Source organism: Solanum tuberosum, unplaced genomic scaffold (assembly GCF_000226075.1).
Source record: "Solanum tuberosum cultivar DM 1-3 516 R44 unplaced genomic scaffold, SolTub_3.0 scf00604, whole genome shotgun sequence".
NCBI lineage: Eukaryota > Viridiplantae > Streptophyta > Magnoliopsida > Solanales > Solanaceae > Solanum > Solanum tuberosum.
This window is the reverse complement of record NW_006239528.1, coordinates 49,901-72,411: the sequence shown is the minus strand read 5'-3', so window position 1 is coordinate 72,411 and position 22,511 is coordinate 49,901. Positions and strand designations below refer to the sequence as shown.

At 35.0% G+C, this 22,511-nt stretch overlaps 3 protein-coding genes across 4 annotated transcripts; 2 read left to right on the top strand and 1 right to left on the bottom strand.

Moving 5' to 3' along the window:
* Nucleotides 1-4,044: 4,044 nt before the first annotated feature.
* Nucleotides 4,045-12,373, top strand: LOC102594982 (DEAD-box ATP-dependent RNA helicase 20). Of its 2 annotated transcripts, XM_006366088.2 has the most exons (11): nucleotides 4,045-4,213; nucleotides 5,156-5,412; nucleotides 6,273-6,452; nucleotides 6,591-6,752; nucleotides 6,896-7,011; nucleotides 7,108-7,146; nucleotides 7,819-7,911; nucleotides 8,103-8,188; nucleotides 8,292-8,518; nucleotides 11,485-11,715; nucleotides 12,011-12,373. In XM_006366088.2, the coding sequence occupies exons 1-11, from the start codon at nucleotides 4,158-4,160 to the stop codon at nucleotides 12,067-12,069; spliced, it is 1,506 nt and encodes a 501-aa protein (XP_006366150.1). In that variant the 5' UTR covers nucleotides 4,045-4,157; the 3' UTR covers nucleotides 12,070-12,373. The 2 variants fall into 2 exon arrangements, with proteins under 2 accessions (XP_006366150.1, XP_006366151.1); XM_006366089.2 differs by lacking the exon at nucleotides 7,108-7,146 and having other exon boundaries at nucleotides 4,046-4,213; nucleotides 6,896-7,050.
* A 921-nt stretch (nucleotides 12,374-13,294) lies between these two features.
* On the top strand, nucleotides 13,295-16,446 carry LOC102594655 (uncharacterized). The gene is made up of 2 exons (XM_006366087.2): nucleotides 13,295-13,524; nucleotides 15,907-16,446. Exons 1-2 carry the CDS (start codon nucleotides 13,395-13,397, stop codon nucleotides 16,218-16,220), a joined length of 444 nt encoding a protein of 147 aa, XP_006366149.1. The 5' UTR covers nucleotides 13,295-13,394; the 3' UTR covers nucleotides 16,221-16,446.
* Nucleotides 16,447-16,839: 393 nt separating this feature from the next.
* LOC102599366 (inactive protein kinase SELMODRAFT_444075-like) lies at nucleotides 16,840-22,012 on the bottom strand. The gene is made up of 9 exons (XM_006366097.2): nucleotides 20,866-22,012; nucleotides 19,968-20,122; nucleotides 19,780-19,874; nucleotides 18,658-19,682; nucleotides 18,291-18,451; nucleotides 17,728-17,804; nucleotides 17,502-17,649; nucleotides 17,212-17,361; nucleotides 16,840-17,107 (listed from the first exon to the last, which is right to left on the bottom strand). The coding sequence occupies exons 1-9, from the start codon at nucleotides 21,050-21,052 to the stop codon at nucleotides 16,856-16,858; spliced, it is 2,250 nt and encodes a 749-aa protein (XP_006366159.1). The 5' UTR covers nucleotides 21,053-22,012; the 3' UTR covers nucleotides 16,840-16,855.
* Nucleotides 22,013-22,511: the final 499 nt, after the last annotated feature.

The following is a 22,511-nucleotide window of genomic DNA, read 5'->3' as shown; positions in this document are numbered from 1 at the left end:
AAACAGTTGATTAAAACAACTGAACAATCCTTGGCGTTAAACTCCTCAGAACAAACTATTCGTTTATTAAATAAGCGTGATATTGAATTATATAAATCTCAATATAAATTCTTGCATATTGGCATGACTCAAATTGCTTTCAAGTCTTTGACCCTTAAAGGGTTACCAGAGACTTTCTTAGCTGCTCTTCGTGATGCGAGAAATCTTAATTTTCGACAGTCTTTGATGGGTTCGATAGAATCTACAGTGACCTATGGCCCAGTTTATTTTAATGCTCAGCCAAATTTACAGTTATCTTTGACTGATTCTAATATTACATATAAATAATAAATATTAGTTAATTTTAAATTTTAAATTTTAAATTTTGTTACTTTTTATAAAATTCAAGAGCGAGGTAAATGTTTTTATTCTATTGTTTAAAATAATAATAACATGGCACGACATTTCATTAGGAGTGAAGTTTATATTTTGAGGAAAATAGGAATAACTCGGTAATATTGTGGTCCCAAAAGAAACAAAAGTGATTACAAAACAAAATTTTAAACATAGATATCTAAGGAATTTGCTCCCAAATTTCTTTTACGTCACAATTCAATACTTTCTCCATCTCATATTAGTTGTGTTAGTTAGTTTATATATATATATTAAATTATTATTTTTTTCATTAAATTAAAATAAAATTAGTTTAAAAAAACTTCTCACTTTATCCCTACAAATACAATTAATACTCTTAAGAAAATATTATAAAAAAAATAATTTAACTAGAAAATAATGGATTCATTAAATGTTTTGAATTTCATGAAAATTAGTAGTGTTATTCTCAACGTGAAATATAATTATTGAAATTGTAAAATATTTATTATTATTTTGTAGAGGTATTAATAAATCAATAAACTAATAAAAATATTACTTTAAAGAATGTTTTTAAAATTGAATGAACATACCTTATTTCCCCCCTTAAAAACAAGTGACACTAAAAAGGAAGAAAAATGGAAGAATAAATAACAATGAAAGATAAAAAAAATTGGAAGAAAGAGAGTGAACATAAATAAATGCTTCTTGGGCAGTGCTTTTTATTGGGAAGGAAAATTCTTGGGCAGTGTAATTTTTGAAACCATCTAGTGATTTAAGACTTTTCTTTTAGTAGTTTTATTTTAGAGGGTACTTTGGGTACAACCAAAAAATTAATTTACCCTATCACCCTTCCTATTTCTGTGAAATTACGATATTACCCTAAAATTTAGTGTCATTTCGTGCTAAAAAGGTGTCCTACCAAATATATTTTTCAATTTGATAAATATTTAATGACATTATCCCTATTTTACCCTCCTTGAATCTCATTATTTCAATTATTTCAATAGTTGCACTCTTTTAATTTAAAGAAAAAGTCAATAAAATGCAATAAAGTACAAGTACTTTTCTCTTTTTTCTGACATGCAATGGTACTTTAAACACTTTTTTCAATACTTTGTCATATCCTTTTCTTTCTTTTCACCACTTTATAATATTCTTTCTTTCTTTTACACTATTGATAGAATTGTGAAGTTACAAAACGTAAGTGTATTTTTATTTTTAAAAATTAAAGTATGTAGAATAAAAAATTGTCCTCACTTAAAAAACCTTTTAGTGAAGATTCGCAATAAAAATAAAATGAAAATTTTCAAATATAAACTTCAAGAAGTAAAATTTTCTTACATTTACCAAAATGACAATTTTACTTCAACATGTTGAATTTACAACGTCCCAGTAAAAACTTTAAACTATTCCAAAAGTAAATTACACATTGCAGGATTTTAACATAAACATTAAACTATTCAAAAATTAAATTAAATTTGCAATGTTCTAATATAAACATCAAAATGTACAAAAACACAAGTTATTTTAATACTTGTAATCTCATCACTGTTGAAGTAGAGCTAAAGCTTGATTAACAGTATCAACGTCACAACTAACTTGAAGCGGGAGATCTCCTTCTCTTTCTAGTCTTTCTTTGTTCATATGAGGCACTTTGTAGTTATTGTCATCCCTATATTTCATCACCTCATTCATACAACATTGTAAAGTTAAAAATACATGATTGAGTCGTTCTGCTTTCATTTCATTGAAGGATTTTTCAACAACCTCCACTAATTCATCAACATTTGAAGGAGCATTTTGATATTGAAGAGATTGAATTGCTCTAAAAAATTCAACGTCCAAAATGTTAAGATCAGGACTGTTAGGAGGTTGAAACCATAACTTAATATCAAATCCATCCCGTTGAGCGGCTTCCATGAATTCCAAATTATTAACACCAATATGTGGTCTTACATTATCTTGTTGGATTAAAATGGATGCACTTGACGTTGAAGCTGGCTATTTTGATCGAATGGCTGAAATAACTTTCTCTATCAAACAATCTCTTGTGATATCTTTAGTCACAAATAAAATTGGTTTTGTTTCTATAGTTCCTGCTGTTCGATTTTTGCTATTCTGTTTGGCTAGTTCCTTAACTACAAATGGAGAAATTCTTATTTTCCCCGAAAACAACTCAACTCCATTAGCGTCAAATCTAGGACGTATAACAGCTGCCATAAACATAACATTTTAGAATCGAAATGTGTTTTACTCTTATTATTCTATTGCTTATGTTATGAGAACTAAGTGGCTTGTATGGAGTCCTTAAGGGTTCTATACGCCATGTTACGTCTAGGGGTACCCCTGGTCGTGATATAAATTTAGTTTTTGATGATTAACGTATCAGTAAGGATAACTCTAATTATCAAGTGAATTGTTGGTCAATTAACTTTGTTTAAGATAAAGAAATTTAGTTGGGAGTGCACTTTGTCTAGCTAAATGTTTTTAGTTAATATTACAATAAAACCTCACTAAATTAATTAGGTGGGAGCATGAAATATTATTATTTTGTAGAGGTATTATTTGATCGATAAATTAATATTTATTAATTTAAAAAGTATTTCGACACCGCAAAATTTGTTCGAGAATGAAATCTCAGAGAATTTGAATGAACTCACTCGTGAAAACGTCATTCATGAACTTGAGGTTATGCTTAATAATCTCGGTAATCGTAATAAAGTGGACGTTAATAACCTGTTAGATGGGTGGAAATTATACATGTTTAGAGGTCCAGAGCTTAGAAGAAATTGTGGATACCATTGGAAAACAATGTTGATGATAATGTTGAAGATGACACAATACCTTTGAAATCAGTTATGTGTAAAGAAACATTTATCGCATTTAGAACTCTTCACAATTTTATGGTGCAATTCAAAAAGATAACATCGAAACTTTTGGATGCAATAAGAAAAATTAGAGATGAGCTTCAACTAGATTTAAATTTTAACATTAAGGTACACAATAAAATCATATTTCACTAAATTGTCTTAGATATATTTGTAATTTTAGAGAATTATTAATTTATAATATTAATGAGACCATATATTTATATAGGGGTCTTCTGAAAATATATTATCTTATCGAAATAGGTGATATTTTTCATTGGTCCAAGTCGGGACCGGAGAAAAATATTATGTTGGAGAGATTATTAATTAATCGAGTATTAATTAAGTGAGGTTTTACTGTATATGGATTTATATGGACCATGTTTTAAGTTATCTGTATACTCTAACTAATTATCCACATTTTGAAATATGCGTATCTTTTTTACTCCGAGCTCGAAATTAAGCAAACTTAACGGCGTTGGAAAAAGGACTCAAAGACCTTTGATTTGATAACTCATGGGCCACCTAATTCTTTATGTGTTGAAATATATGGTCTTTTGAAGTTAATCCAAAACTAAAAACTGATGGATGACTTGTACGAACTTCTATTTAGCTCTTTCAAAGTTCGAGCTGTTACACCCTACTCAAAATAGGATCAAAATTATTAGGTCAAGAGGTAGTGGCCAAGGGACCTCTTAGGTTCAGTTTGAAACATTAAGACTAAAATCAAGATAAATGTAAAGCTAGAAGGGACCAAATTGAATGTATGTCAATTAATAAGGATCAAAATAAAACCCACAAAAACAGACGGCGGCGAAAGCATTTTCATATCCAGCATTACTACGTCTTCTTCTTTGGCAAAGAAAACCACCATTTTCTTCTGGAAGCTTCCCGTAATATACTCTAGTCTAATACCTCCGACGACTTTGCCGGAATATGAGTCGCTACGACAGCCGTCCGGCCGACCCTGGCTCTTACCGTGACCGTCGCAGGTAAAAACCCTAATTATTCAAACTCCGGCTACTCTTAACATATTCATACGCGATAGTTCTTATTACTGTAATTGTGCTTAGGGTCAAGCTGCGTTGAACAAAGTGTATCTAATTGTGGATTATCTCCGGCTTTACATGCAAATATACGCATAGATGCTATTTTACGACAGTTCTTATTGATAGTAAACTGTGATTAGGATTTTATCTGCTCTGAATAAACTGTATTTAGCTTTAGATCTTCTCCAACTATACTTATTAACATACTCTGCTTTTCATGTATGATAATCTTATTGACTGTAATTATGGTTAGGGTTTATGATTCCTGTAAAGTTTATTTAATTGTAGATTAATCGAAATGTCTCTTCTAGTATACCCCTAGGGGGGAAGATATATGAGTGTGTGTGTAAAAAGAACATATTTCTTTTGATTTAGCGGATTCATGCTTACTATAACTTTCAGTTTCTATTAGCGCTTTAACTATAACCTCAGCTCTGTTTATTGGTCTGAGCAAGATGTGACTTATTTAAACTGAATATTCAAAATGAACAATTCGAAAAAAGAATTTTTTCTGTGGGATTATGTGTATTCTATAGTTACTTACATTACCAATTGTCAATTTCTGGTCATTGTCATTGAGATTCATGTCAATTTGGATTAATAATTAGGTATCGATATTAACTCTTTTTTTCTCTCCTTTCAAACTAAGAAAAAAACCATTCTTAAAAAAAGAAGAAGAGGATCTTTGAGAGTTGTATCCTTATTTCTGAATCCTTCCCCGCCTAGCTATTTTAGGCTGGATTGTAGGTCCTGGGAGGGGGAGGGGGAGGGGGGGAGGATGGCTATACTCATATATATATTTCTTGTATGACAGTTTTAGTGACTGTAATTATTGTTAGGGTTTTGCTGCTTTGAATAAGCGGTTCAGTTTTGGATTATTTTCAGTGATTCAGGCTTCGGTGGGGGCTCAAATTATAGGTCATCATCATCGAGCAGGAGAGATTCCGAGGGTAAGGAGTCTCCACGGAAGGTTAATTTGGATGATTTGACTCCATTCGAGAAGAATTTCTATGTTGAATCACCATCCATAGCAGCAATGACTGAAGGTGAGGTGGAAGAGTATAGACTACGACGGGAGATCACTATTGAGGGTCGTGATGTGCCCAAGCCTATAAAGTCCTTTCATGACATAGGATTTCCAGGTATATTAAAGAAAAATGGCCTTTATAGAACCCCACTATCCAGCAAAAAATAAAATACGGTGTTATTTTGATCTAAAAAGAGTATATACAATAATGGTGTGAAAAAAATTCAGAATCTTTGAACTTGAAAGACTAGCACAATTGGGAATATAGGGTGTGTAACCTGTTGTAGATGTTCAACTTAGACTGATTGTGATGCATAAATATGTATTATGAGTATACCAAAACAGAATATCAGTGTCTCCCACTTCTCCAAACAGAAATATTATTGCGAGTAATTTATCCAAGAGCTCAACTGTGGTGCTACTTGGTATTGTTCGGGGCTAATGAGGTACTTTGTGCAAAGGTCTGTTATGCAGAATGCCTGAAGTATTGTAGTAGCAGTGTACTGGCAATCATTTTCTCTTATTATTTGAGCAGTGCTTCAACTATAGATACTTGGAATTGCCCAATGCCTATTAATGTGAAACTAAATCAACATCATAGGAGATGGAAGGATGATCTTGGTGAATAATGGAAGTCATGCATGTTAAGTTTCAGCTTGAATACGTGTGCAAAAATGCAAATATTTATCCAAATGACCATTGTGAATCATCTGATTTACTGAGCTGTACGAATCTAGTGACTGAGGGTAGTTTCTGACTTCTAACATAAGAACTTGTCAATTCATACTGCCTTTTCTGTTTAATTATTGTTTTCGTATTATGATTTTCAAATGGCTCCTGTTTTCTTTGACGGGTGGTGTACACATCAATATTTTTGATAACATGTGTCAGAAACTTTTGGTTGAATGACACTTCGTTTTTGCTTTTGTTTTTGTTTTTTCCCTCTTTCTATGTTTGCTTGGTCCACTACTTCAGATTATGTCTTGCAAGAAATTGAAAAGGCTGGCTTCACTGAACCTACACCTATTCAAGCTCAAGGTTGGCCTATGGCCTTGAAGGGTCGTGATCTCATTGGTATAGCAGAAACAGGGTCTGGGAAGACAATTGCTTATCTGTTGCCTGCAATTGTGCACGTTAATGCCCAGCCCATTTTAGGTATAAGTGCAGAGAAGCTCATTCACTCACGAGTATATGCATCTTCATATTTTGTTGAGCAGTACTTTCCTCTTGCTACATAGTGTGATTTTTGATGCAACTCCTCTATTTGTTTTTTGTTCATATCTTATTTTCAAGATCATGGAGATGGTCCAATTGTCTTAGTGTTAGCCCCAACTCGTGAACTTGCTGTTCAGATTCAACAAGAAGCTACAAAATTTGGTGCATCATCACGGATTAAGAATACCTGCATTTATGGTGGGGTTCCAAAAGGGCCCCAAGTTCGTGATCTTCAGAAAGGTAGGTGGTGATATGCTCAACGTGACTTTACTACTGTGTCGTGATGTTGATGGATCGGGTATATCCTAGAGCTTCTTCTCTCAGTTTTGTAGTATTTTTTTGCATGTCATAATAGAACTAATCAATATATTTTTATTTGATAGGTGTTGAAATTGTTATTGCCACACCTGGAAGGTTGATTGATATGTTAGAATCTAATCATACAAACCTGCGAAGAGTGACATATCTTGTGCTGGATGAGGCTGACCGCATGCTAGACATGGGTTTTGAACCTCAGATCCGCAAAATTGTTTCTCAGGTTTGCTTCTGTAATTACCTGTTAGATCCAAAATTGAGTTTCCCTTCTTTTCTAGACATGGGTTTTGAACCTCAGATCCGCAAAATTGTTTCTCAGGTTTGCTTCTGTAATTACCTGTTAGATCCAAAATTTAGTTTCCCTTCTTATCTTAGTTTTCTGCATATGAAACACCATTAGCTGTTCTGTCTTTTATTTCCCTGAATCGCTAGTTTTTCTTTCTTCTCTTATTGGATCAAATTCTTGTTCTCAGCTCAAATTGTAAGCTCTCTTTGAATTTATTTCTTAAGCCGTTTAAGCATCTGTATCCTCTGTAAGGTTAATGTGTGGTTTCTACCAAAAAGTTTGATTTGCGAAAAGTGATTGCTAGAAAGTTCTATTATTTTGCTGGATGTTCTGCATTTAAATACTACCATCATTTCTAGTGTTTATTCATCTTTCTTTTTGTATTTAAATCTGTTGAAACAACTAGCTTTGCCAGTATGAAGGTCTCTCTCTCTCAGGAGAAGCTTTTGTTTCCCCTTCCAACCATTTAGTTCTGGAGTTTAATGGACAATTTCTCTCATCCAGGACTAAATTTGTACTAGAAGTTCGAAAGAAATTTCTTGTTACTTTTTCTATTTATTTGGAATTTTGGACAATACAAAACATTAATAGGAGAGAGATGTACCTCCTGTTTGTCAAGTCAATAAAATACTGTTTACCTCTTTCCTCCTACTTCGACATTCTTCATACTGGGGGTGTTGGTTTTAAGGTTCAATGGTTTTGCAGATTCGCCCAGATCGTCAAACGCTGTATTGGAGTGCCACATGGCCCAAAGAAGTTGAGCAGCTTGCAAGACAATTCCTTTTCAATGCATACAAAGTGAGTTTCTTTTGAGGTTCTGATCCAGTTCCTCAGCCCATTCAAAGTGAGGCCATTGATCACTAATTCACTATGTTGTGGCCCAACTATTCCTTTTATAGTGTCAAGTGAATGCGCTATTTTATTCGACTTAATAGTTTGTACGTGATCTGTCTCTTCGTTTTAACCATCTTCTCTGAAAAATGGCTCAGGTAATTATTGGTTCAGCTGACCTGAAAGCTAATCATGCTATTCGCCAGCATGTGGAAATCGTCTCGGAGAGCCAGAAGTATAATAAGTAGGGTGTTATCCCTTTATTTTATAATTCGAGTATTCGAGGCCTCAAAACCTTTTAACAATGTAGATTCTTCCATTGAATTACACCTGTTTTGTAAATTCAGATTAGTAAAGTTGCTGGAAGATATTATGGATGGTAGTCGTATTTTAATATTCATGGACACCAAAAAGGGGTGTGACCAAGTAACTCGGCAGCTCCGGATGGATGGGTGGCCTGCACTTTCTATTCATGGTGATAAGAGTCAAGCAGAAAGAGATTGGGTCCTTTCAGAATTCAAAGCTGGAAAGTCTCCTATAATGACAGCTACAGATGTTGCTGCTCGAGGTCTAGGTAGGAAACTCTATTGGCCTCTTTATGAATAATATAATCATTTAGTGCTCATCTTAATATAAGATTTCGTCTCCCATTCTTCCTGCTCCCAAAACAAAAGATGTTCAGTTCTCATCTTCTTTAGAAATTAGCTATTTTCCCCATTGACCTGTTGGGTCTTTTGGTATAAGTGCCTCCCAACCTTGCCTCTCCACCTTCAAAAAGAATACGCACACATGCACAACAGAATAGTGTTATCAAAGGCGAAAAGCGCAAAAAGGCTCTAAGGTCCGTGGGGGCTTTAAGTGCAAATTGCAAATGAAGCGTGGGCTTTAATGAAAAAAGGCGCAAAGGACCCTTCGGGGTGGCCCCAGTGGTTTGGGCTTGGGACTTCCATGTTGGAGGTCTCAAGTTCGAAACCCCTTGCCAGCAAAGCAAGGGGTTTGCCTTCTGGGTCGAGCTCATCGCATCGGGCTTGCCTAGTGCGGGTTACCTCACCTATGTGGTTTGCGAGCTATTGCATAGGAGCGGGGGTTTTACCCTGTGCGCACCCAAAGGGTAGCGGCTGAGGGTTTTCCTTGTCATAAAAAAAAAAAAGCGCAAAGGGAGAAAAAAAGCCAAATATATATGTTTAGTCCAAGACTAATAATTATATACATGAATAACAAATATATGACCAAAGAAATTGGAGTTTTTTTTAATGATAAAATGAAATATCAATTTTTTAATGCATTATAAAATGAAATATCATTTTTTTAATGTATTATAAAATGAAATATCAATTTTTTAGTGTCACTTCTTCATAAGAGGCTCATTGGCAAGGAAAAGTCTGTCTTAGAACCTTGTTGAAGACACTGAAGTGCACATAAAGCGAAGTGGAGCGCTCAACACATATTGAGTCTTGCTTCAAGGCTTAAGCGTGCTTAAAGTGCACCTTTGATAACACTGCACAGAAAGAGAATAATACAAATAAAAGTGGGAGAACCTTTTTTTTTGGGGGCGGTGGAGGCGGGGATGATCTGCTTGAATTATTGTAACAAATAACAAATTATTGCAAGAAGTTCTGATTTGCTACTTGCATGAAAAATATTCACGTATTTGCAGGCATTGATAGTCCAGGCCGGTTAAAGGTTCAGCTTAAAATGACCTTGTTGTACTTGCTATAAATATTGGTTATAATTTGTTCAACCTTTTCATCCAATTATGTGAAGGATGAAACAAATTATTTATTGTGTTAAACATCATAATTGAATAATCTACATGCCAGATAGAAGGGTGAGGTGCAAACTGGAAAGCAAATTTAGAAAATTGAGAAGCATGTGGTGGGAAGAGATGTAGGTAAAAGGTTAGATGAAAAAATATTCGATCTATCAACTATCCTCAATCACAAATTAATCGGGATTGTGGTATGAATCCTATTATCTAATTTGCTGTATTAGATCTATTGATTTCTATACTAAATAATGTACTTTAGTGATAACAAAGATGGTAATTATTGGAAAATTAGAGGTTTTAAAAAACCAGAGTCTAAATCATAGATGTACTAAATAATTTTAGGAAAACTAGAAGTTCCTATTATCTATTCTGCTCTATTAGGTCTATTTATTTTTTGAAACTAATTTGTTAGTGTTTTCTATTAGGTCATTAAACTAAAGAATGTATTTTAGTGATAACAAAGATAATAATTATAGGAAAATTACACCATTCGAAAAATAATAGTTATAGGAAAAATAGAGGTTTTAGAAAACCAGAGTCTTAATAATTTAAGCAAACTAGAGGTTTTTTAAATCTTACACGAACTTAGAAGTCTTGAACCCCTGACAAAATCTGGATGTCTGATCTTCTAAGGCTTAACTAGAGGTTCTCTAAATCTCGATCTCATCTAAAATCAGTGCTCTATTATGCGTCTGATCCCTCTGAACTCTCTGACTGTATGGTTTTATACATTGTTATACTTTTTCGTCCGTCCATGACTATTGGTTTTATTATAATCTGTTGTTGCAATTATATTTTCATAAATTGCCAATCTCTAGTTTTTGTGGCCATCAGATATGAAGATATTCAGGCTCTTTCTATGTAGCATCTTGTAGATGACACAAGGACAATTTCAGTTAAATATATAAACAGAATTAACTCATATTGGGACTTGATATGTTCTTGTTTTTTGATAATCATGGTGTTCGGGCCAGCTTGCTCGCACCTCGACTAATTCCACGAGATACCTACCACCTCCACTAGCAATAGGTACCAACTAACTTTGTCCACCAAGGCTAGGACATATGGGAAGAAATCACCTATTGATTTTTATCTCGGTTGAGATTTGAACTTGAGCCCTCATAGTTCTCAACACACTTCATTGACCACTAAGCCACATCCTTGGGTGCAACCTTGAAATGTTGTGAATGCTCCATATATCTTGCTTGCTATATACCCTTGCATAGTTGCTTGCTACAAAGACCAATGACTAATATCTGCTCTTAAGACTATGACCAGTGGCGGAGCCAGGATTTTTATTAAGGGGTGTCAAATTATGAAGTAAATATTTATAAGCACTGCTATCAGGGATAGAACACACAACCTCAAGCAATTTTTGCAACCCCTCAACCACTACACTAAACCTTCAACTTGTGTCAAGAGGTGTCAACACTTGTATTTATATTTATTAAACCAAATTTTGACTTATATATACAAAATAATTTTCCGACGAAGGGGTGTCGCTTGACACCCCTTGCCCTAGGGTAGCTCCGCCCTTGACTATGACGAGGAAAATTTTTTGTGCAAGGAAGTTATGGCAAGCATGTCCAATTGTTCTGACTTCTGAAGTACTGAAAATTGGTTATCACTTCAATTAGTTGGCTTAGTACATTTCAATCTGTGAAGGCCCGTTAACGCTGTCTTTGGGAGAAAGAAGTAAACTTGCACCATAACCAATTTAACTACTAGGAAGCATTTTATGCACTTCACAACTTACTTTTGAATTGGTGCAGATGTGAAGGATGTAAAATTTGTAATCAACTATGATTTTCCTGGATCATTGGAGGACTATGTTCATCGCATTGGTAGAACGGGAAGGGCTGGTGCCTCAGGGACAGCATACACATTCTTTACTGCAGCAAATGCTAGGTTTGCAAAGGATCTTGTTAACATTCTTGAGGAGGCCGGACAGAAAGTCGGTCCTGAATTGGCAAAAATGGGACGTGGTGCGCCTCCCCCTCCTGGTTAGTCTATTAACCGTGTGTGGAAATAACTTTGATCTTTTGGTTCATCATAGCACATCAATTGATTGGATATTGTGAATCTCTTCTGCCGGGTAGGATAGATGAGAAGGACTAAATTCCATGGATTCTGTTTAGAAAAAGATATGATAGTTGGCCTTTGATGTGTTTCCTGGTCAACTGACTTTCCAGTAGGATGTGTTTTGCTGTTAATAACTAAATGGGCTAGGCAAAGTACTATATAGTGACAATAAATATCTCAGTGTTTTTCATCTTAATGATTTTCTTTTATGGCTAGGTCACGGAGGGTTTCGAGACCGCGGAAGGGGTTACGGAGGCAATAAGCAGTGGAGCTAGAAAAGACTGGGGTACCACCGAAGGCAAATGTTGCATTTCTTTTGAAAGCTACTAATTTTGCCCCAGCTGATGGAAATCTGTTACACATTTTATAGCAGCGAGATCATGACCCTATTTGTTTTGCATGTATAATATGTTCAAATTATTTCAGTAGAAGGTGAAAAAGATAACAATCTTTATTTAGTTGTATTGTCTTATTTTTCTTGTTACTCTCAAACTCCTCTTGAATACCCGGGATTTTCGATGCACATTGGTTCATACGTAGAATTTAGCAGTACTAAATGTCGTAGTTATTTAGTGTGTATGTTGCAACTTGCAAGAAATCGTTGCACTTTCTATGTTAATTTATGAATGATTTGACAGAAATCATTGCACTTTTTATGTCAATTAACGAAAAAATCAAATATGCATGAACCAAGACTTGATTAAACCTTGTTACATTTTATTTGCTACTCAATAAGGATAAGTTGACATAAAATATTCCACAGAAAGTTTACTAATAAACTCATGCCTCATCCATGTCCCCAAATGCTAATAATATAGAAGTATTCTCATTTCAATTACTCCCTCAATGTCTTTATTTTAAAAATAAAAAGAAATTTATTATTTTCTATTTTTCTTCCAATGTTATTCGTATCATTAAATAATTCCTTTCGTTTAATTTGAATTTTAAAAGTGATTCTTAGTTTTGACTTAGAATTATTAAGTCTTGTGAAACAAAATTTATATATTTGAAAACTGCGTAAAAATTATTATCTATAAATAATTTAAAATATATCTAAAAAATCCTGATAAAAACTTGTTTGATTCTTGAAATCTAAACTAACATAAATAAATTGAATTAGGAAAAGTAGTAAGAGTCGAATTTAAAATTTCAAAATATAACTAATTAAATACTCCCTCCGTCCACAATTGTTTGTCAGGGTAAGGTCATGCACATCCGTCAAGGAAAATTTAATACAATGTGTAATTTGATTAATATAACCCTACTATACCAAGAATACCAAAAGTCCACATAACTTTTCAATTGAACTACACTATCATTAAGGGCAGAGTTGAAAAAAATTGACTAATTATTTCTTGATTGTTTAAATTGACAATTAATCTTGGACATCTATTTTTTGTATTCCTGCCAAACAATTGTGGACGGAGGGAGTATTGTCTTTAAGGAAAATACCCAATCAACAAGGACATGTGCTAACTAAAAATGAATTGGAGTGAATAATTATTTAACTTTGTCAGAAGAAGCAACATGCTTTTAATTCGTGTTTAGTTGTATTACAGCGCAGTTGAAGCAAAATCAACAAACTTCTTTCACATCATCCATGGCGTCAACGTCAACATCAACGCCGGTGGGTAGTGCGGCGGTGCCGCCACCTCCGCCCAAGGAATCTTTTCTCCGCCGTAACAAGTTCATTTTTCCTATGTTCTTGGCTGTCAATTTGTCTGTTGGAGGTTCTTCCCTCACTCCTTAACTTGTATTCAATCTCTGCCTATTTGCTTGCTCTTTAACTATCTAGTACCGATTATGACTGCAGTTTTGTAGATCCTTTGTTATAATCTGGATAGATCGGTCAATTGGTGTAGAGGCGTCCACTTTGAACTTCGCATGTAATTACTGTTTAGTTTTAGGTTTTGGGATGATTTGGAGAATAAGTAAGTAATTAATTCTGACGGTTAAATATGTTTTTCAAATGTCAAAGTAAAACTGAATTTAATTTCAGCATAATGGACAAGTAAAAATGAATGAAACGAGTACCAATTTTGTGAGTCACAAAATTTTTGAACTATACATTTGGTTAAAACTGAGGTTAGTTCGTGCTGCTAAATACTATACCTGCTCAACAAATACTAGATCCCTTCTGGTTATAGCTTTAATTTTGTTTTGATTCCACTAATGTGAGGTTCTGTTGAATCTAAAACAAATGGTTATTGAAAATTCAACAGAACCTCACATCAGTTGGTCTCTGAAGTGGAGTAATGCCTACTGTGTTGGTTCATCACTTTATTGGATGAATATATTGAGTTGTTTTGGAGATAGTAGCTCGTATAAGGAAAATGATATTGTAAGCTTTGTATAATGCTCAACAAGTCAAGTATACAGTTTTACGATTTCTTTGATCGTAGCTCTTATTTAGGAAAAAAAGACAAGAAATATATTAAGATGATTGTAATAGATACTACACTTGCTCGTAGCTGATAGGGGCTGAAAAAGGTATGGAGGAATGATAAGAAAAGTTAGAACAAGAGTACACTTCTCAAATTATAACTCAAAAAAGGTTTGGTTTTCTCTTGTATACGGTGGTTCAAATATCCATTCACTGGTCACTGTCGAATTTGACAGTGCAAAATAGTTTGGAATGAAAACGATGCACTACGAGGCCAAAAAACACTTGAGAAAAGAGAGAGATGGGAGAAAGTTCAATAAAATGCAAACCAAGAGAACTTGATCATTTTTTCACCCCTTGAATTTTGTAATATAAATGTCTTCTCCTAGCTAATTTCTCCATAGGTTTTTTCCTTCTAAATATGGGATGAGGCTAGTCCTTATTTGAATGTAGAGTATTAAATATTTTTAGTAGATGCATTGTATTATTTTTTTGATAACCGAGAAATCTGTCTGTGACCCGCCCTTTGGACCAATCACAGCCTTGCCCGCCCCTCTACCCTTCTCCACTTAAATACCAGGCTTCGCTTTGCATGGTGTGGGGCTTGAACCTGCGACCTAAGCCACAAATCCTCCACCTTTTGCCACTTGAGCTAGGCCTTGGGGGCAGATGCATTGTATTATAGTGCATGAGTTTTCCGATTAATGACAAAAACTCGATCCCAGTACTCTGATACCATGTTAAAGTGTGTGACCATCTCATCTAAAAGCCTAAGCTATTAGAGAGAGCATATTTTTATTGACTTAATTATATTTTCAACAGAACTTAAATGGGGTTCTCGCGGCACTGACAATGTTTTGACATGTAAAGTTTGCTGCGTTTTGGTTGTTTGCGGTGTCCGTAGTGTTGCTTGCTCTAAAATTTGATTGTTGTCTGATAGTTGCATAAATAAATACTCTGATAGAATTGACATTTATATAAACTAGTGAGTCCACTCTCTAGTCTGTATTTTTGATTCCTCCGGCCTAGTTTACACTTCACTTCCCATTACTGAAAGAAAAATTGAGGAAGTCTGGTGAAATCTTGCGATTCAGTTTTGTATGGTCTAGCAAAATGAGAAAGTCTGAGCTTTGATTGATAATTTCTCTAAGCAAAGCCAAATTCTACTTTAAAAAGAAGAAAGAATGGAATCTTGTATGCACTTTTACTTCATGGTGCATTTCACTTGGTGATTCTATTCAAGTTGGAAATGTACATAACTGGATAGCCTTCTATTGAGATCTTATCTAGTGACTTATAGTCCTTGTGCACCATATGTCTTAATCAGTTGATCTATATTTCTTGTATCTAAACATATTCAGTTTCGATATAAAGAAATCATAATATGTTTAACTCATACTCCAAGTGGTGGACAGTTTTTATTCTGTATTTTGCTTTACTGCATGTGGATTTATTGTTCTTTCACTACATTTCTTTAGCAAAAACATGTGCTGTTAAGAGATGATTCTAACGGAGAAGTAGTGAGCACTTATTATGTACATGTAATGAGCATAGAGAGATGTCTGATTCTGATGAGTGAAGATAATTCAACTTGTACTCTTTCGTTACTCTTGCATTCTCTACTCATTTGGAGTTGTGCTTCTATGTCTTTCCAATTCTCATTCAATAACTCATCTTGCTTTTACATTCATCATACATCGACTTATGCTTTTCTGTGTAATTTATGTAGCTTATATTTTCATGAACAAAAAGAAAGATGTGGGAACTGAGGCAGGAGAAGTGTCAGATGTTCCTAGCAGTTCAGTTTCATCAACAACTGCTATTACTGTAGTTGCTGAGAAGCAAGCAACTGTTCCAGCTCTTGTGCAGCCTGCTATTGTTCATGAACCAATACCAGAAGATCAACAACGAGAACTAATGAAGTGGATATTGGAAGAGAAGAGAAAACTTAAACCAAAAGATCCTGAGGAGAAAAAGCGCATTGATGAGGAGAAAGCTATGCTCAAGCAGTTTATTCGAGCCAAGTCCATTCCAAGTTTGTAACGGAGACCCTTCACAACTTTGATACTACTAGCTTGGAGATGTACAAAGGTTGGATTTTCCCTTTTCACTGCAAATATGGCACTGAAGAATCAAATTGCTTGAACAATGAATGTATATTGGATCTTTATCTGAATTGTTGACTTTTACAAGAAATTTGTAAATAGAGTGCTTTTCTCATAAAATGCAGCAGTGAAACTTGTAGTAATGCAAGTTTGGTGTATCAAAACAATCATAGACGAGTGAGGATTGTTCTAGTGGTAGAACCCCTACACTTTTAACCACAAGGTTTGGTTCGAGTCACTAAGGAAGAAAAAAGTAGCAACCACTGTTGGCCCTCGTAGAGTGTAGTGCTAACCTAACTCGGACAATACTCATGCCTATGGAGGGGACTAAGTGGAAGCGAGAACATCTTAAGAGTAACACAAACATTAGTGAGAATCCAATGCCTCAAGAATCGACGTTTCCTTCCTTGAGATAAGCACAAGTCGATTGGGTACCAATACAAAAAAAACATACTATTATGACTCACTTGTGCACAAATAATGGAAAGATATATGGCTTTTGATCAGAACTCCCTGGCTTGAACTGCTGATATGAATATATATCTTTGATCACAAGAGTCAGTACAAAGTGATTTACAGATGATTTGAAAATGCAGTCCTGTGACTACTATTCCTATCCCAAATAATAGAAGGGTTCCTTTTATCAAACGAGAGCTTTGGACTTAGCCCCTCCAATTCGTCATTTCGTATAGAACCACTGTACCTTTCATACTGCATGAGGTGATTAGACAAAATCCTTCCACTTTGGCTTCCCACATCATACCTAGGTGTTGTAGACATTTTACCAGAATCCATCATCAGGTCACCTTCAAGAATTCGAAGTACCTGAGATAAAACCAAAATTACATGAGAATCCAGCCCTATTCATGACTAAATTGCAAGAATCATAATCAAGATTGTAAAAAGTCTATGCAAAAGGAAACACATACCTGAGACATTCGAGGCCTAGTCTGAGGATCCTGCCTTATGCACAAAGATGCAGCATGCACCATGCAATACACCTCGTGCTCCTTGTAGCTGCTTCCTATCCGGGCATCTATTAACTCATCGATTGCACATTCTTCCAACAATGGACGTGCCTGAAAATGAATTCATGACAAATTCATTGATATGTTAAAGGGGGAAATGGAAGGAACTCCTGCATATCTGTATAACTAACTGCTCCCTATAATTTCAGAACTAAAAACAGATGTAAAATATGATGTTGAAGTATGTATACCCATTCTGTGAGACACTGCTGGCCTTTAGGCCTGTTAAGATCCACTGCTTTACGACCAGTTACAAGCTCTACGAGCACCACACCAAACGAGTAAACATCAGCTTTCTCAGTAATTTGGCCGCTTTGAGTATACTCAGGAGCCAAGTACCTAAATACAGAAAATTAGCTTATTAGTTCTGCAATGGCATATCAAAAGTAAAATACAAACAACTTTCCAAGGCCTAACCCAAATGTTCCAAGTACTCTCGTTTCAACACATGTATCACCATCCGGTTGCCATCTAGCCAAACCAAAGTCTCCGACCTACAAAACGAAGGTGAAGCAAGATTAGTACAGTTCGAAGTACTGCTTAAAGCACAATAAATTCATGATGTTAACTTGTTCACAAAGGTGATCTCCTTTTGTTGTTTTCGTCTTCCAATCAGTTGCTTGAAAAGCTATGGAGAAACACTAGGAATCTGTTTGATTTGTTATATATACTACGCCGACAAGAAAAATCAATTGAGCTTAGACAGATTAGAATAATTGATGTGACCATGTATATTAGTGATACACCTAAAAGAAATGTCATATTTCCATTTAACTGCTTATCTATCTCTCCGTCTTGTCAATGGTAATTGGACAGGTAGATCCATGTAAGAGAACTTTGACAAGTCATTAGCTATCAAGAATAGATACACAGGGAAATACGAGACACTGGTGCAGACTCTTTTTATGCTCCAAAGGAGACTTGGCTAGAAGTAACATTTATCTTGAATAACGTTCTTATTAGTAAGAGATTGTCCATACTAGTGGTTCAAAGTCATGAGTGATGAGAATGTTGTTTGGTCTCATGTCCCGATGGACAATGCAGCCCACTCTGCACTCTTCATGAAGATATCGCAAACCTCGTGCAGCTCCAACAGCTATCTTTTGACGTGCAGACCACTCCAAAGGTTCCTTATTGCGTCCTGTAAATACAGAACATGATGGTAAGTAATACAAAGGCAGAAAGACTAATCTTAGACACCACAAAAACCCTCTTTATATCACCATTATTGTAACAGTTCATGCAAAGTAACCCAGACAACCTAAAAGAAGCCCATTTATTGATTGAAGCAATAATCAGCACATTCATCAGTCTTTAAAGGACATAAACAAACATGAGTACACATACCATATAGATGAGAATCTAAAGAACCATTGCATATATATTCATACACTAGCAATCTTCTCCTGTCTTCAATGCAGAATCCTATCAACATGACAACATTTCGGTGCTGAGCACAGCTGAGCACTTCAACTTCCGAGCAAAATTCTTGATCCCCTTGAGAACTTGCCAACTTATGTTGCTTGACAGCAACAACTTGACCATCTGGAAGGACTCCTCTGTGAACGGATCCATATCCTCCCTCAGCCAAGAAATTGGCTTGTGAAAATCCTCCTGTTGCAAGCTCCAGCTCTGTATAAGTGAACCACCTGGGAGGTTTCCCAAATACAGGAGCCTTGTGTTGACATATTGAACACAAGGGAGGAGGGCCAAGAGGTGCACTTCTGGTTAATGTACCTGATTCTCTCAAATTTCGATTGTAATCCATATCATCTCTATAGCTCGGGGATCCGGAGCCACCTTCTGTATCAAGCTTAGTAAACTTCTCCAGTAATGAATTGGTTGTAGATGTTTGTGGCCTGTCAAAAGATCTCATCGAGCTAATTTGCTGGCGTTGAGAGAGTTGACAATGTGAACTGACACTGTCCACCACCCACGGTTGGAATCTTGAGCTTGAACAAGATAGATTTTCACTCTCACTCTCTGAACTTGAATCATCTACATCTTGATCTTCCTTTAAGGCCAACAACTCTGCCTTATGCAAATCCCGATTTACTTCAGCGACAAAAAATGGTGAAGTTCCTGGATCAGAACTTGAAACTGATGAAGTACCAGCTTCAGTAACACTGAAAATCTCTGGACTACTTGTTGGTGTTACTAATGGACCTCTAGAAGAAGCCAATGAATAATTCTTTTCTAGTTCTGGTCCACATGATTGAGCTTTCTCAGAAGATAATGAGCCCGAGACATCAGGTTCCTTTTTAGGTGAACCGACTAAATTCAGGCGGAGAACTTTTGGTTGAGATCGTTTCATTACTACGATATTGCAATGCAGCTCTTGCATACAACATTTCTTCTCATGTTTGAGATGTCTGGAACAGTTCAAACAAGAATCAGCAACAGCTTAGAGAAGATATAGAATAAAAGAACATAAACAAGGAATCACACTCTGAAAACTTCTAAAATTACTTGTCCAAAACAACCCAATTAGCTTGACTCTTCTTTGCCTCAGCAGCCACAGCTCCATGCGGTGAACCAGAAACAACTTTAATCTTCAAGTTTATCTGGTGAAGTGAACGAAAAGCACCAAGCGTTTAGTATGTCAGTGTAAAATTACCTAATAACAATCTGCACAAAGAGAGAATTTTGGCATTAACCTTAGTGGGATCGTAAACATCTTGGAGCTGAAGGATCATCTGAGAGTAGGAATCTGTTAAGTCTGACTTTTGCTCACTACTATTTCCGGAATGTGACTTCTGGGGACCATTGGCACAATCTCCAGCAAACATGGGGAAACCCCACATCTTTCTACCTAGCAAATATTTGTGAAAATCACTAAAGTTATGCCCATATAATTAGAACATCCCGTTGCTAGACTTTTTCGTGGAAGCACGAAGCACCGAAACAGCAAAAACTGATAACAAGAAGCACCAGGAATTTACTTGTCAAGGCATAAAAGATTCAGTAGAGATGCATAATGGAGACCCTACAGAAAAGCAGTAAAGAAAAACAATGCAGGACTAGCTTCAATAGACTAATTAGCAGTCAGTGGCTTGAGAAGTAAATCCTCCTTGAAGGACTGACTATCTTTCCCATTCTTATAGGAGCCAAGATCAGCTTAGCTTTAAAATAGCTACAAGTAACAAACTGCCGGATAAATCCACAAGGAATATATTCAGCATCGATAAGAAGACATCAGAGTGTCAATCAGGAAAGAGGAGTAGAATAATCAATAAACCAAGATTTCTGTTCAATTCAGAGAATTTTTGTTTCAATCAGACAACACTCTAAAGTACCTAATCTTTCTTTTTATTTTTTCATAACGGGCATCCGGGCTAGTTTGCACTGTAATAAGTACCTAATCTCAAAGCAAGTAAGAATACCAAATAGCTATATTCTGTATAAACTCCATGATAACAATCAAAAGTTCTCTTTATGTAGGCTCTTTGCTTTCTATAAAGGTAGTTGACATATACTTGAATACTAATACTACATTTTAGTGCTACCACAATGAGATACTGAAAGAAATGTAAACAAGTCAGATGAATGTTATACCAGAGCTTTGTGAAGGAACAACCACAAGAAGTGTAATGTAATCTCCAGGTTGAACAACATGAGTCAAAGCCCACACAAGAGCATTTTTAGGTATCTCTTTTGATGCCTTAACAGCCACCATAACTTTCTCAGCAACATCACCACTACTTTTACCCTCCTGCTTCCCTTTCTTCACCTCCTTACTCATTACCCCAGAATAGTTTTCACACCTTTCTTTAAACTTTCAAGAAACTCAACCCCACAGGACATTCCTGTTTGCTTAACACAACAACAAGATTTTCAAGAACAAAACTTTATATGCATTGTTGTGCTGTCTGACCCACCATATACAACTGAAATTGGCGCTATTCTATAACAGTATATGCTGGTAAAGAAGAGACAACTGATGAGACCCTTTTAAACAACTAATAAGCCTAAGTGAATTACTGAAGAAACTGAAGGTAAAAAGGAAAAAGGAGTAATCTTTGTCTTATATAAGAAAAGTATTTTGTGTTTACATGACAAGAGAGGAGAAATCTATGCAAAAAGATTCCAAATTTAGCAGCAAAAAGACTTCTTTTTTTGGAGATTTGGTTTAATGAATCCAAAAGACTTGACAGAAGCTGAAGCTCAAGTACTCAATCATGGTCTAAAATCATCAAATGCTACAAAAAATGAAAGAATGAACAGTTCTTGCACATGATTTCTGAAAAATATCATTCAGATGACAAGTGACAACTACAGCCCAAAAAGTTACTTCTTTCAAAATTGGTGCAAAATGCCTCAGGTGAAATGAGCTGTTTCCCAGATGACATTAACTACTATTGAATCACTGACCCTTTAAATGTTTTTGTGTTTTTCTTCACAAAAATGGAATGCAAGGAAGTGTGTAATTCAGAATCTAGTTATAGTAAAGAACACAACTTTAAGCAGTTTTTCACATTTACAAAATTCAAGAATCCCAATGAAGTACCTAATGTTCAAATGACACACAAGAGACTTTATGGCTTTCAGTGGCTATGGCTGATTTGGATAAAAAAAAATTGACCCTTTAACTTTCTCAGCAAAAACCCAAAGAAAAAACTGCATCAAATCCCCACACAGTTCAGAGATGAAGGAGGAGGTGCTTTCATTTTATACTTCCCCATTTTAGTTTTATACAATGTTTGGTCTCCGTATACCCAATCCTTCTTAAATTTCATTTATAAAATTATATTGGATATTTTATCGTCATTGTTATTATTTAGAGCTAGAAGCTTCGTCACAAGTAAGCAAGATGAGATCACTCTGGTTGATCTTTCGATTGAGTTAATTAATGTATAAAAGTTAATATATTATACGGTTAAATTTCACTATAAGAGTCATCTTTTGTAATATTATTACATTGTAATAGTCAAATTTTCTTTAAAATCATATGTTTATTTTATATTATAATATATGTTTCTTGTAATAACATTTCAATATAGTAACTTAAAAAATATTCAGACAAACAATATTGGTATAAAGAAGTTTAACCGTATTATAGATGCAGAGAAATTGAATGAAAAAAATGTATATATGTTTAATGAGTCTTCAATGGAGTTTATATACAGTAAATACAGATGAAATAAATAAATTATTCTAAGCTAACTCTAAGAATGTAGAAATAAATAACTAGTAGCTAATAC